This window comes from Polypterus senegalus, chromosome 16 (assembly GCF_016835505.1).
Source record: "Polypterus senegalus isolate Bchr_013 chromosome 16, ASM1683550v1, whole genome shotgun sequence".
NCBI lineage: Eukaryota > Metazoa > Chordata > Cladistia > Polypteriformes > Polypteridae > Polypterus > Polypterus senegalus.
The window spans coordinates 29,838,289-29,854,555 of NC_053169.1; the positions used below are offsets into that span (position 1 = coordinate 29,838,289).

At 37.4% G+C, this 16,267-nt stretch overlaps 1 protein-coding gene across 7 annotated transcripts in view; it reads right to left on the minus strand.

Moving 5' to 3' along the window:
- Nucleotides 1–16,267, minus strand: part of LOC120516628 (regulator of G-protein signaling 7) — a 536,263-nt gene that overhangs the window by 84,847 nt on the left and 435,149 nt on the right. For all 7 annotated transcript variants that reach the window (XM_039738437.1, XM_039738439.1, XM_039738434.1 and 4 more), the window contains exon 9: nucleotides 11,042–11,123. In XM_039738437.1, the coding sequence (XP_039594371.1) occupies nucleotides 11,042–11,123 (82 nt within the window). The remainder of the gene's footprint in view (nucleotides 1–11,041; nucleotides 11,124–16,267) is intronic.

The following is a 16,267-nucleotide window of genomic DNA, read 5'->3' on the forward strand; positions in this document are numbered from 1 at the left end:
ACTTACCCTGTGGTCTGCATGTGGATCCCAATGCCCCAGTGCACTAGTGGGGCACACTGTGCTATAAAAATGTTGCCATCTTTTAGATGAGACATAAAACTGAAGTCCTGACTCTCTGTGGTCATAAAAGATCCCTGGGCATCTTTTGAAAAGAGTATGGTTTATTCCGAAGTCGTGGCTAAATTCCGCACCAAGGCTTTTCTGACTCCCTAAACATCCCCTGTGCACAGAATAAACCTTACCCTCACTAAGGTGGCTCAAATTCACCTCCAACTGCCCCAAGTGAGGATGCATAACCGAGAGGGTTGTTGCTCAAGCACAGTTCTTGCTTGAGACATGTGGGGGGTCATCCAGGATTCCCTCAGGATGGGAGGAGGCGAGTGTACAGAGTTAGGTGAGCGTAGCACCGCTGAAATGGTGAAAGACTGCAAAGAAAACAAGACGCCCTTCAAGTCAGGAGATGAGGAGCTCTCCTTTACTCCAACTGGCTAAAACGGCCAACTCTATACGCTGAATTGAGTAATCCATGCAGCACTGAGAGGACACCACCTGAGTGCATTTCTCTCTAGTGGCATTTCCATAATTCTAGTTCATTTTAAAATAAAATAGATTATGAATAATCAACCTGAACCACCCAACCAGCCAGGATTAAATAAAGACACTGTAATAACAAGTACAAAGAGTATGAAACAGTTAATCGACCCAGAAAGGCTGAATGACATTGCATAGATTGCTCAGAACAGTTCTTGGCAAATTTTAAACATTACCCATATTTTGAAATATAGGACAATCAGTTCTGAAAAACCTTTGCTAGAATTCAGCACTTGATGTATGTCAAGAGGTCCTGCCCAGATTCTATCTTTGTTCCTAACTCCAGTATGTGTGCTTCTAATGATGTACATCAGTTTCACCATGTATCAGCAATGTGACCTAACCTCCACTTTTTCTTTTGGTTCTAAAAATTTGTTTACTTTTCCCATTAGGCCAAAATACGTGTTTAGTGAAATATCAGGTTTGTTATACAGGGAGGATCAGTCGTAATGTTAACTGTACAAAAGTTCTGCTGGCAAAGCTTCTAGCAATCATACATTTTGAGTAGGTGGCACACAGCTGTTCCCTGCCATGTCCCCAGACTAAAAACATATGCTGTTGCAAATTATGATGTACACTGAAGACATTTTATCAATAGGACTAAAACACAGTCTACCACTAAAGCAAACATCATTACACAGAAGAAATGTAGCTAAAAGGATAAAATCCAGTCAACGGCAGTTGAAAATCCATCCCATTCATTAAATATTATTCAGGATTGCTCAAAAAGTGTAGGGTTGAAAACAGATCTGATACAAACCTGAATTAAACAATAATTAATTTTCAGAACCTCTTTTTATATTAAATGGAAGCCAAAGTACATCTTTATAGATTTGGGTGTCAATTTTGGAAAAGTTTCCAGTACATTGTAGAGTACACACAAAGTTAAACATACTGCACCAGTTCAGAGGAATCAAGTAACCCAACAAGCACATCTTTGGAAAGTAACAGGAGTAGCCAGATTAAGCAAATGTACAATGTACAAACTCCAAACTCAACATAGTAACCTGGGAATTAAACTCGGGTTCCTGGAGCTGTGAAGCAGCAGCGCTAGCCACTGTAACAACACACTGCCTACAGATGCAAAAACGAGAACTTGAAATAAATGACACTGTAAACAGCTCAAATCTTACAAAATCAACTAAAGGAAATATTGGAAGTATCTTATATATACAACATTTATGAAGATAAAAGTTAATATGTGCCATAATGTTCAAATCTAGGCACCTTGGCTCAGTTAAGATCTCCTCCTGTGTAGAGTTATCATACAGTAATTCCACACAAACTTTGGGTTTTTGGTGGAAATTTTCACGTTTCCTCCCATCGGTCAAAGAATTGCATGATGTATTGATTTGCCACGATTAACTGGCCAGTTGTGGGTCTGAGTGGACTCTGCAATTCAACAGAATCCATCCAGGTTTGTTACTGACGTAGGCTCAATCATCCTAACTTCCTGTCATGGAAAAAGCAGGCTTAGAAAATGGAAGGATGGAACAAGGTTTAAAGATATTGAAGCTCATCCCAGCAACACTAGGAGCAGGAGTGCAATCAGCCTAAGATGGAGCCCCCTTAGCAGGCGCCAGACATGTTTACACCCTCATTTCTGCAGAGTATGCTTAAACTGCGGGAACATTTTGGAACAATAATATGAAATTTAAGGCTGAGCCTATATTTCAAAATCACTTTCAACAGCAAAAGGTTATTCAGAATGGTAAATCGTTACACAACCACTAAAACAGAGCGCAATAACAATTATTTCCTTTTTTGGAAAAAAATAATATCATACATTTTTCAACGCTAGACTGACATTTTTCACAGATATACACTAAAAGCATTGTTTTGATTATTTCATGTGATTTTTATTGATTTGTAGGCACTGAAGTAAAAAATGAAAACCATTTTTCTATATCATATAACATTTTTTCTCAAAACACCTTTTTTGCCATCAATTGTGGTTCTTTTATTGGTTTCACTTGAAAGTGAATTAGATTTCAAATTTTTACTTTAATGATAATTTATTTAGTATCCCCTAATAGTAAAATCAACATTTAAAGCAAAATAGTTATTTTTTGGAAATAATACTATATATATAAACTTTATTTATGTATGTATGTATGTATGTATGTATGTATTTATTTATATATCTTCAACTGCTGTATTTATTTATATATCACTGCAACTGTGCACAAGAATTTCAATATGCACTTGTAGTGTATGAGACAATACAGCCCTTAGATCTTTCAAATGTCTCCAAAAGAATACAGCTGGAATTTAACATGGCCATGTGTCCTAGCAGCAGGTAGCAGCACATCTGGCCTTGGTCTTCGCCACCAATGATACATTTCACTGGATAGCTGACATATGATGAAAAATCAACGGCTACTAAATCCATATGCAAAGTGCTTGGAGACAGACTAACTGTGCTGGAAGATGGATATAGAAGAAATAATATCCGAATTAAAGGTCTCCTTGAAAACCATGAAAGCCCAAACCCAGTGAAATTCATTGCTAAACTACTCTCTCAAATAATTGGAGAGGAACTTCAAATCAGACACCAGGATATCAGCAGCTTACAGCATATGTGGATTGAACACCTCAAAACCTAGAGGCCTCATTGTATGTTTCAGTGAATTACAGTCTAAAATGAATCTGATGTCACTTCTCAGAATGAAACAGATTATATTTGTAAATAACTTCAATCGCATTTTCCCTGATTTTTCACCATCAACAGCTGCTAAACATGCAACATTTTACAACATTAAACAGCACTTACACAAAGCCGAATTTAAATACAGTCTCTGGTATCCTGCTCAGTTCAGAGTGGATATTGCAGGCAAGTTCCACATTTTTAGTTCTCTGGATAAAGCAGAAAAAGAGGTAAAAAACTGATCCTGACTCTTTTTTAAATACGAATTCAAGTCCTGACATGGCGAAGAAGATTTTACCTGCAATTTGGCCTATTTGCAGTTAAACTTTTGCTGTAATTATACATTTTGTTTCCTTCCCAGCTATATTACCATTTTAATTACAATTATACTTCTATTTGGATGTGTATGTGTGTGTATATATATTTATATGTGTATATACCGTATATGTAAATTTACATATATGTGAATATATGTTCGCTTATACGTGTGTGTGTATGTATCTGTAAATGCATACTTTATATATAGTATATGTAACCTGTTTTTTTTTTCCAAACAGGGCTGTTTAACATCACACCCCTAGTTTATTGTGTTAGGATTGTACTATCATATGTTATCGGCATCTCCCTGGGTACTGTTTAACATCATACCCTGGGTTTATTCTTTCAAGCCTGTTCATGATTATATTCTAGATTTATAATATTTGGACTGTATTGCCAATAGATACCGCTACTCTATTCCTTCTATCCCTCTGCTTGGGGGCTTGCTTTGTTCTGGACGTGCTCTGTATCTAGGCATGTCCAAAGACTGGGACTTTGTGAAGTGTGGTCTACCCTCACTTTGGGAGGCAAAATGGGGGGCAGGTGGTCTGGAGGAGGAGAGAAAGGGAGCAAGCTATCTCTGATCTATCCTTTTCACCCCCAAAATTGTAAGTGCCAATACAACAACAGGCTTCATAGCCATAACTCCTGGCAATATTGGAAATTAAGGTTAAAGAAATTGTGAAACATTTTTTGTTTTTAATTTAAGGAATGGGGCCTCATGCATAATGGCGTGTGAAGAATTCACACTATAACATGGCGTATGGACAAAAAAATCCAGACGCATTAATCTGTGCGAACACCAACTTCTACGTTCTTCCACTACATAAATCCCGGTCAGTGTGAAAAATAACGCACGTGCCTGCTGTCCCGCCTCATCTCCTCCCAGAATTATGCCTCTTTGAATATGCAGATGAATATATATATATCCCTTAAGCTCAGCAATTTGTGAAAAGGCAATGGCAAAGGCACGGAGGGAAATAGAAGAATTTCTGCGAATACCAAGTGGAGGCAAGGAAAAACGTACTATTTGTTGTTTAAACAGTGGTATAAACAACAAAAGAAAGTTGATCGAGTGACATAGATTGTTGGAGAAACTCGAAAGCTTAAGTTCACAAATTCGCATAGTGCCTGAAATAAAAAAGAAGTTGTCACATATCAAAGTCGCCATGAAAAGGCGAGTCGTAGCCCACTGTCTGAGTGTCATATGAAAGCTTATTAGGGTACAGAGAAAAAAAAATAGGCACACAGTGGGAAAAAAGCACAAAATGTCAAATTTAATCTCAAAATTTCCACTTTAATCACGTAGTTTATTTTGTCATTAAAGTAGAATGTCATAAACTTCATTTTAAAATCATTTAATTTACTAGTTTCTCAAATCCCATCGTAACTAAAGTAGCATGTTAAATGCTGTTTTGTATTTGATCTTCTATGTACTCTGTGTGTGTGAAACACTACGTGCTTCTTGCACTGGCTTTCTTTTCCTCCAACAGGACACAGAATCCATTACATTCATAATATTACAGCTCTCTGAATAATTAAAATACTGAGATTAATACTTGATATAATTTTCATGATGATAGGAGTAACATCCAATTCCTGTCCTTACTTTTCTTTCTCCAAATACCCAATCGCCATACAATGAGCTTTGTAATAGATGTTAAGCCATCTGTAAGCTTTAAACGCTGATTCTTCAAAACTTTAAAGGAACACTGAAATATCTTCGTAGTACATGTTCAATTATTCTATCCATCTATCCTTCCAGTGTTGTGCCAGCCCCAGCAAGAATACAGCGCGAGGCAGGAACAATTTGTGAATGAAGCGCCAGTGGCGCGCTAGCGCTGGCACAGAGTCCTCACATGTTTAATTATTAACAATATAGATTATTTAAATGAAGTTAAAGTTTTATCTGTATAATATAATAAACATATTTTGCTGCATTTCATCTTAAAAATTATATCGTCATCGTATTTAAATACGCGCTTTATAAAGTGGCTCAGGTTGTGCAATATTATAACTGTATCAAAAGTACAAACTGTTCTACAAGGAGCACTTGATGGACTGATTGAGTGTGTTTATAGTTCTTGGGATGAAACTGTTTCTGAACTGCGAGGAAATGCTCTGAAACGTTTGCCGTATGAGAGCAGTTCGAATGACAGCATGGCTGAGGCAGCGTGTGCTTGGTGCTGTGTACCGATAATTCTCTTTCCAATCAGCTGCACTAGAGCTGAGATTCCCCACTCAGATACAGTGATATAAATACTCTGAGTGTTGCAGTGAGAGCAATATGGAAAGAGATGATCTGCTGTGGCAACCCCTAACGGGAGCAGCTGAAAGAAGAAGAAGAAAAAGGTACAGTGAGAGTAACAACGCTAAAGCAGCTATGGTACTGAGAATAGTTTGACCATACTGTGGACCATTATATTGTTACAGGTTAATTACAATCAGATGTATTAAACTAATGAACAGTATGCGGTTAATTTCAGTGTATTTATAAAGCTGCATCAGGGATGTGGATCTAAAAAAGAAAGGGAAACCACACTGGAACAGTAGCACTGCTTTGATGCTGGGTGCCGCCAGTTTGCAAAACCGAGCAAAGAACTTGCGAACGCCAGGATTGGAGCTACCGTGAAAATGTGCGTGGCTTTACGCTAAGTTTAGGTTTTATACATCGCGATTTGAACGTGGAAATGGTCGTACGCTACATTTTTGTGCATACACATCATTTATCCATGAAGCCCCTGGGCTGTAACATGAGTCTCAAAGTTCACATTTTGGATTCCAAGTTGGAATTTTTCCCTAAACATCTATGAGTGATGAGTGATGAACAGGGTGAAAGGTACTAATTGGGATATGAAGGACATTGAAAAAAGGTACAATGGATATTGGGATGTCAGTCTGATGGGGTCTACTACTGGAGGATTCATATGGATGCACAATATGGACCACCAGACAAAGTTCTGGATAAAAAAAAAACTAAGAAGTAAAAAAAAAAAAGGTGCATGTACATCTATGAATATATTTAATTATTTCTTTACTTATATGTTTAAAAAGATTAGTTTGACTAAATACTTTGATGTTACAATACATGTATACAATGAATAAATTCTTTTCAATTTTGTACTTAAATGTGTTGTGATGAAGAAATTCTAGTTATAATTTTATTATGTTTATAAATGAAAATTAAAATAACTATTTACACTTTAAACAATTTTTAAGATTTTAATTTTGTAGACCTGTGTAATGTTATCAGTATGATGAATCTATACTAATAAAAGGCAAAGCCCTCACTGACTGACTCACTCACTCACTAATCACTAATTCTCCAACTTCCCGTGTAGGTAGAAGGCTGACATTTGGCAGGCTCATTCCTTACAGCTTACTTACAAAAGTTGGGCATGTTTCATTTCGAAATTCTACACGTAATGGTCATAACTGAAACCTATTTTTCTCCATATACTGTAATGGACGTTAGCTCGATGGCCATGGGGGGCGGAGCTGCGTGTGACATCATCACGGTGTAAACCTAAAGTTTAAATTAAGTTCATAGACAGGCTGCCACTGGCGTTTGTCATGCCCACGACTAATGCGGGATACAAGTTTAATGAGAGGACTCAGGGTATAAACGAGAGTTTTGATCACTTTGTAACTAAGTAAAAATTGCTGGTGAAGGGCTGTGCTTATGCAAATTCCGAGAGACTATGTTTGTGGGGGGATTGACAGTTGACACGGGAGGGGGAGTGACGCCATCATCTCCCCTCCCATTCACCTCATTTCGCTCTGAGCTGAGCTCCGCAGCTAGCTTGGTCTTGCAGAACCAACTTTGTGACGCTGCCACCAAATACTCACAGATAAATCCACAAGTTAATACACACGCTGTCTCTAGAGTTTCTCCACACTCTGAATCCTCCAGGCACTACTTACAAAAGGTTACATTGACAATCATGTTACGTTATTTTTAAAATGTTTCCTTTTCTTAGCACAAGCACAGCTGAGAAGCTTTGATGCATGTGCTCCATAACGCGTTAAAAAATAACGCATTTAATCACACTTTGCATTCCAAGCAAAGGGGAACTTCTCTCAATGCATGATTTCCTGGTACACCGATTACATTGATCAGCGCTTCCCAAATCATTTTACCCTCACACCCCCTTGGTTTGAGAAGAAGTATGAAAAAATATGAGGTTAACACAGAAAAACAGATCACCAATTGAAGCTTTATGAATAATGGATACTTTATTCGCCATCAATAATTGTTTTGGTAAAGCCATACTCAGTGTAATCCCCCTTCCATTTTATAATTTTTCCGCGACTAGCCATGATTACATAAATGGTAAAAAAGTAAGAGCGAAGTGAGGGTGACTTATTCAGGCAGGCAGGCAGCAGCTCAATAGTTTGAATTTGGATATATGTAGGTTCTGTTTAGTCGCCAGAAATATCTTTGGTAGGAATGGAAGTTGAATTTAGTCTTTAAATTTCTAAGTTGAAGAAAAATTTATGCAATGATGGCTAAATTTAACTTACATTCCTACTAAACATATTTCTGTCAACTAAATAAAAATTATTTATATTTAAAATTTTAATAGCACTTGAACAGATACGATAGTTCATAATACCCACGCAGCACTAAGTGCACGTAAGAGCGGGAGTCATCCATTTTAACAAGCAGCGTATTGCACTGATACGAAATAGCCTGCCCATTTAATTATTTAGGAATGGATTGAAAAATGAACATTTTGTACAAATAATGTTTTTAATTTTTCTTCCTCGATGGAGTCTGGCACCCCCAGCAACAGCTGCTCGCACCCCAAAGTATATATATATATATATATATATATATATATATATATATATATATATAGAGAGAGAGAGAGAGAGAGAGAGAGAGAGAGAGAGAGATAGATATAGATCTAGATATAGATATACATATATAGATAGATAGATATAGATAACAACAACAACAACTTTTATTTATATAGCACATTTTCATACAAACAGTAGCTCAAAGTGCTTTACATAATAAAGAATAGACAAAATAAAAGACAAAATAAGTCAACTTTAATTAATTAATTAACATAGAATAAGAGTAAGGTCCAATGGCCAGGGGGGACAGAAAAACCAAAAAAAAAAACACCAGACGGCTGGAGAAAAAAAATAAAATCTGTAGGGATTCCAGACCATTAGACTGCCCAGTCCCCTCTGATATATAGATAGATAGATATAGATAGATAGATATAGATATATAGATAGATATATAGATATAGATAGATATATACATACAGATATAGATAGATATATAGATAAGGATAGATATATATAGATACAGTGGTGTGAAAAACTATTTACCCCTTCCTGATTTCTTATTCCCTAAATAATAAAAACCATCATTTAAAAACTGCATTTTGTGTTTACTTGTGTTATATTTGACTAATGGTTAAATGTGTTTGATGATCAGAAACATTTTGTGTGACAAACATGCAAAAGAATAAGAAATCAGGAAGGGGCAAATAGTTTTTCACACCACTGTATATACAGATATATATATATATATATATATATATATATATATATATATATATATATATATATACAGTATATAGATACTGTATATAGATAGATAGAGATATGTATGTATATGTGTGTGTCTACATATGTAGACATGTATGTGTATATATACTGTATATCTGCCAGCAACACTCGTGACAATGACAAAACAATTACATTGTCAATCATGTTACGTTATTATATTACATTGTCAATCATGTTACGTTATTATTAAAATGTTTCCTTTTCTTTTTCATTACTTCTTTAACACACTACTTCTCTGCTGCGAAGCGCGGGTATTTTGCTAGTTTAATAAATAAGCAGCAAACCTGTTAAAACTGCTGTTAGTTTCACATGATTCCATGTTATGTAAATTCATTTTTGTGTTCCCAAATGTATATGATTGGTATTCCTGTTTTGAATGAATGATGCAGAAAACAAGAAGAAAATGGCCATTTAATAGCCCAGCAGTTGTAGGCAACAGCAAAATTGATTTTTTTTTGGATTACTTGCTCACACATAAATTAAACGAAAACAACAGCCATCATTGTTAATTACAAAGTTTATAGCATCCGTACTCATAATAAATACTTAATTTTACAGCACTTTAAAAAGACATCAGGATTAATATATTTGATAAGGAAAAGAGAAGAGGGGCTTTAACTGCTTGCTGTCATGTGTTTATTAGTCACGTACTGCTCTGTAACACAAACACAGCTTTTGAAGAAGTGTTGCTACATCACGGTAACCATGTAAGAGATGCATTATGGGTAGCCCTAATCAATTTTATAGTGTCATTGGTGCTTTGTAAAGCTTATTAAAACAGAACAAAGGGTTTGTTAGGACCATGGTAATCGCCAATTAGCAGTATGTGTCAGCTGTAAAGAGATCTGATAATTAGTGCTTTAATATGTGAGCTTTTAAAATGGCACAAAACAACTAACTGACTTAAAAAAGAGACCATGTGAGAGTCTGCATTAGGACTGCTCTAGAATGATCAGATAACTCACCCAAGGAATATGTGGCCATCTTACAGGACTTGAGGCACCCTATGGTGCACACACTGCTCTCTTCCCTATTCCAAGTTGATAAAGCATCCATACACACTGCTAAAACACTCAAGAGCAGTTTCATAAACACTAGAACAAACTCACATGCCTCCCATGAGCAGATCACTGAACCTTTACAGGAGCCTCTGCAGAGTACAGAAAGCAAAGTAAACTTCCACATCCTTCATCCCTTTAAAGAGCTAAAGCTTCTCGTCTTCAAGAACGGTACAACATCTTACTATGCACAGCTCAGGAGCTGAATGGCGGCTTTTTTAAATGTTGTTCTGGAGGGAAAGATTAGCCCTATTGTGTTATTTTGTCCATCCCTGTGCTGCAGGTAGACTCCATTTGTAAGTGTTACTGAAATGGGATGTTTAGTCCATTACCATTTCCTAATTAAAATTTCTGATTTATGTTACCTTGAGGTGCAACACTCTTTAATAATGCTATTTAACATATCCTATTGAGAAAGACTATTAAAATTGTAGTAACTAAATTAGAGGATTATACAATGTCTATAAAAAGTATTCACCCCCTTCTTCACATGTGATTGTTACACAGCATTGAAGCACAGTTGGTTTAATTTGCTTTTTTGACTTTGATCAACCAAAAAAAGATGCTTTAATGTCAGCATGAAAACAGATCTCATTAAATGATCAGAATTAATTACAAATATTAAATCCAATGTGATTCAATGTTGTATAACAATAAAATGTGAAAACTTTTTATAGGCACTGCATTTACAACAGATGCTTCTTTTTAAAACATTACTGTATTGCAGGCTGTAGTATTTTTTACCTCACTTACAAAATCAAAACAATTACAATTAAAACACAAAATCTATTGTATAATTTTGCTTTGCAGGGGAAAACATGCAAATTAAACTACTTACAACAGGCCTGTGCACATCCCAGAATGCTCTTTCTTGGCTATCAAGTATCTTTCTTTCAATTTTATCTCTTTTCTTATCAACTCTGCAGAAACAGAAAACATATTTAAAATGTAAAACTACATAAAAATGAATGCAAAAACAATATAACATGCATCAAAGTAATTAAAATCAAAAACTGACAAATATAAGGTGCATATATATATATATATAAATTTATACATATACATATTGTGTGTGTGTGGATATATATATATATATATAGTATACTAGCTGTCCCCGTGAAACAGGACAAAAGAAAATGTAATTCAGGCCAAGCAGAAGGTAGGTCAAACATTGGCACTATACCTGATTGTGTTCAGCTCTGAAGGTAGACCGTCCCCCGTGTGGGGAAAAAAGCCGTGATATCGTTCTACCCTCTAAAACACATGTCGCTCTGATCTCTCTCTCAAAAACATCATACATTACTCCTTAACAGTCTGTAGATGATAATGTCAAATGTTGAACAAACAGGTATCGCTAGCAAAGCAGAGGCAAGGTACACCCCAACACATGGCGAGAGGTACAGTGACTCGAACGGAGGCTGACGCATGAGTGAGTGAGGAGGGCCCCATCCCCCTCCCTCGGCCTGCAGCGTCTGTCTCAGATTCGCACAAATAAATCGGTACTGCAGGAGAACTCTGATACTTAGCACGATGAGAGAAGTTGCAAAATCAACCAGAATGTTCAAACAAATTATAGAAAAAAACCTGATCTAAATCTGGTAAGTAGTTCTCTCGTGAAAAGCAGACAGACATACAGACAGACGTTGGATTTTATATATATATATGTGTGTGTGTATGTTTTATACAGTACTAGCCACACTGCTTGTCAAAGACAGATCAAAGAATCATTTAAAAATATTTGCTAGCTCTTGCCCTATGTGTACCTTCAGCGCCTTTCCTTAGCATCTATATGTTCTTGAATCTCTCTTCTTTCTTGACTGGCGCTTCCTCTCTTGAGTGCATTCACATGAAGCCTGTTTCTCAGACTTATTTTGAGGTGCCTTGCTCACCTCCTGTCCTCTTTGCTCACCTTTGAAGGCGAATCTCCCAGCTAACCTCCTGTGCCTTTTCTTCTTCTTGTGTGTCTAACAATCTCGCTTCCTAACAATCCCAAAGTCAAACTGACCAATCAGATTGCTCTAAGGGACTGGACACACACACACACAGACTTTAATGTTTTATTATACTGCCAAAATGTTGGCTATAGAGTCAATATGTTTGTCCACACTGGGCCACCACTGGCCTAATGTTAGTTTGTTTGCTGGGTTCATTCACATGCGGGCTGCAGTGACATGAAATGCACCTTATGTGCTGATCTCTGTACTAATGAATTAAGCACTGAATATTTTATGGGAACTATCTTTCTGTCCTTCTTCCAAACCTGCATTTTTAAATAAAGATAACTTTGGAGGTGATGCATGGGTTTACCCATTCATCTATCTTCTAAACCTTCTTAAGTAAATGAAAGGATAGTTTAGATTAGATTAGATTCAACTTTATTGTCATACAGGTACAACGAAATGCAGTATAGCATCTAACTAGAAAGTGCAAATAGCACAGTAAGACAAAATAGACAATGGGTGCAAATAGTACATTAAAGTGTAACAAACAGTACGATGCAATAAGGCAGCATGCATTTCAGAATATATAAGTATATGATATTTGAATTTACAGGTAGTAGTATATACAAGGAAGACAATATAGATATGAATACTGATCTGTAGTACAGATAAATGGTATGAATAAATATAGATATATAAAATATTTTTATATACAGAGTAGATATATGTAAACTGGTAAAAATATACATAGATGACACTCAAAAGTTATTGATATTTAAAAGGGTCAGCTATTGAGTAGTAAGATTTGGGAGTTCAGAATGATGATGGTGTTATGAAAGAAACTGGTCCTGAGCCTGCTAGTGTGAGAGGGAAAGCAGTTCATTGTTGGGATGTGGGGCATCCTTGATGATGATGCAAGTTCATGGCAGACACCATGTGTGCTGCAGGTCAGCGATATTTGGCAGCAGGATGCCAATGATGCACTAAGCAGTTTCCTCCACCCATTTCAAGGCCTTTCTGTCAGCTGGGGAGCAGTTGCCATATCACACCATAATGTAGTTTGTCAAAATGCTCTCAACAGTGCAGTGGTAAAGGTTCAACAGAAAATGGGGAGACAGGCAGGCTTTCTTTAGCCTCTTCAGAAAGTAACATCGTTGTTGCACTTTTTTAACCAGGCTAGAAATGTTTATTTTCCAAGAATGATGTTCGGAGATGTGGACACACAGTAATTTAAAGCTGGAAACACACTCCACCTCATCCCCATTTATAAGGATGGGAGCATGTCTGCTGAATTTAGTTTTATGGTAATCCACAATGAACTCTTTAGATTTATTGGTGGTGAGGGTGAGGTTATTGTCAACACAATATGTCGTCAGGTGCCAGACCTCCTCTCTGTATGCTGACTCATCGTTGTCACTTATCAGTCTTATTACCATGGTGTTGACTGTGAACTTTATGACAGACTTGCAGCCATATAAAGGGATGCAGTCATGGGTGAAGAGGAAGTAGGGGAGTGGGCTGAGTACACAGCCCTGTGGAACACCAGTATTAAGGATCACGGTAGAGGATTGGTTAGCCTGACAGACTGGGGTCTGTTGGTTAGAAAAGTCCAGTGTCTAATTACAATGACAGATGCTGATGTCATGTTTGATGAGTTTAGTTACCAGATTGGAGGGGATGATGACGTTAAATGCCAAGATAAAATCAACAAATAAATCCTGACATAGGAGTTGTTGTTATCCAGGCGTGTCAGGATAGAGTGAAAAGCCAAGGATATGGCGTCCTCCGTTGGCCTACTCAGACAATAGGCAAACTCGCAGGGATCTATTGTCCGAGGCAGATTGGTTTGAGGTGGACCAGAACCAGCCTCTCAAAACACTTGGTGATGAAACGGGTGAGTGCAACAGGGTGATAGTCATTCAGGCTCCCCGGGGAGGATTGTTTAGGCAGCAGGATCATCGCTGCGGACTTAAGGCAAATTGGGACAACAACCTGGGCCAAAGACAGATTGAAGATGTTACTGAAGACTTCAGACAGTTGCCCAGCACAGGCCTTAAGCACATGCCCAGGTATGCCATCAGGACCAGCAGCCTTGCGTGCATTCACTTTGCTCAGTGCAGATTGTACAGCAGAGGTTGTAAGTCTGAGGGGTTGGTTGTCTTCAGTTTTGGTCACAAGTGTTTTATTATACCTGTGGCATAGCTAGGGGTGGGCAGAGGGGTCGGTCTGCCCTGGGCGGCACATTTTTGGGGGCAGCATTATTGGCCAAAAGGCTCATTACAATTCGTGTGTAACCAGCAGGGTTTGGAAAAATATCACTCATGAATGAAAAAAGTAAAATTCTCTGATTTTTATCCACAAATGCTTCAAAAATAATTTTCAGACTCTCCTTCTGTGATGGCATCAGACTCATCAGTTGAAATTTATGAGGCAATAAAAAAATAAACATAAACATTACACCGATAATAATTTCTAGGAAGATAAACAGCTAATTTACAATTTTGAATTTTGTTTCATTATTAATCTGAATGCGTACTTGCTCTGTGCAGAAAACATCCCCACCTATCACTTGTACACTACACTGGTTCTGATTTTCGCTGTGTAATTATATTAAACTAATAATTAGAACATGGCTTATCAGTGTGTCTATACTATATTCTTGTCTAGTTGATGCTTATAAATAATATGTGAATAATTATTGCTGTTTCTCTGTATATTAATAAATCTATGCAAAATGCATCTTACTTTTTCTCTATACATCATTTTAATTTCCTATTTAAATAGGTTAACATATTCAGATATGTTGGAGGGCAGCAAATTGAAGCACTGCCCGGCCCCGAGCAGCACGAACTCTAGCTACGCCACTGTATTATCTCAATCAAAACCAGCATAAAAGTTGTTTAGCTCATCGGGAAGGGAGACATTACTTGATGTTGGAGTTGTAGTTACCTTCTTGTATTCTGTGAGGGTCTGGATGCCTTGCCACATACATCTGGGGTCGGAGTTTTTGAAATGATCCTCAATTTGTTGCTTGTATTTCTGTTTGGATCTCCTGATATCCTTTTTTAGGTTGGCCCTAGATGTGCTGTAGTTCTCAGCGTCACCATATCTGAAAGTGGCATTGTGAAGCTGATGCTTGAATACCTGATGCAGAATCTTTTCCAGGTAGCTTTGGGTACAGGGCTGGGAGTCTACCAAGGTTGGGGTACCAGTACTCATGAACATACTCTTGAATGCAAACATGTCAGGTGAACTTCGGGTCCCTGATTAACCTAACACAGAAATCTTTGGGATGTGGAAGGTGAATTGGAATACCCAGAGAAAGATGCACACAGGCAACTGAAAAATCAGCAAATTCAATACAAACTCTAATCAGTCTCCTGAAAATGGGAGACAGCAGTGCTGACCTTTGCTACACTGTGCTTCCCTTTCATGAGTTTATTTTTCCTTTAAATTGCAATTCAATGGATTTAGAATTATAGTTTTACTTTTACTCCCACATTACCTACTGAATTTACACTTGTACTTATAATTTTTTGGCACATCTGCTTTATATACACTATATGGCCAAATGTTTGTGTACACCTGATCAACACACCATTATGAGCTCATTGGACATCCCATCCCGAAGCCCTGGGTATTGATATAGAGTTGGCTTTTCTTTGTTGCTTCAGCAGCTACCACTCTTCTAAGAAGGCTTTCCACAAGATTTTGGAGTGTGTCTGTGGGAATTGGTACCCACTCAGTCAAAAAAGCATTTGTGAAGTCAGATACTAATTTTGGATGAGAAGACCTGGCTCACAATCAACATTCCAATTCATCCCAAAGGTGTTCAGTTGGGTTGAGTTTGGGGCTCTGTGCTGGATGCTCAGGTTCCGCCATATCTTTATGGACCTGACTTTGGGCACAACGACTCAGTCATCCTGAATTAGAAAAGGGCCTTCAACAAACTGACGTCACAAAGTTGAAAGCGAACAATGGTTAAAATATCTTTCTATGCTGTAGCATAACAGTATCCTTCACTGGAATGAAGGGGCTTAGCCCAAACCCTATCATTATCTCTCTTTAACCAAACTTTCCAATAAGCACTCTGCAGTCTGGCAGGGAGCGCTCCTTAGCATTAG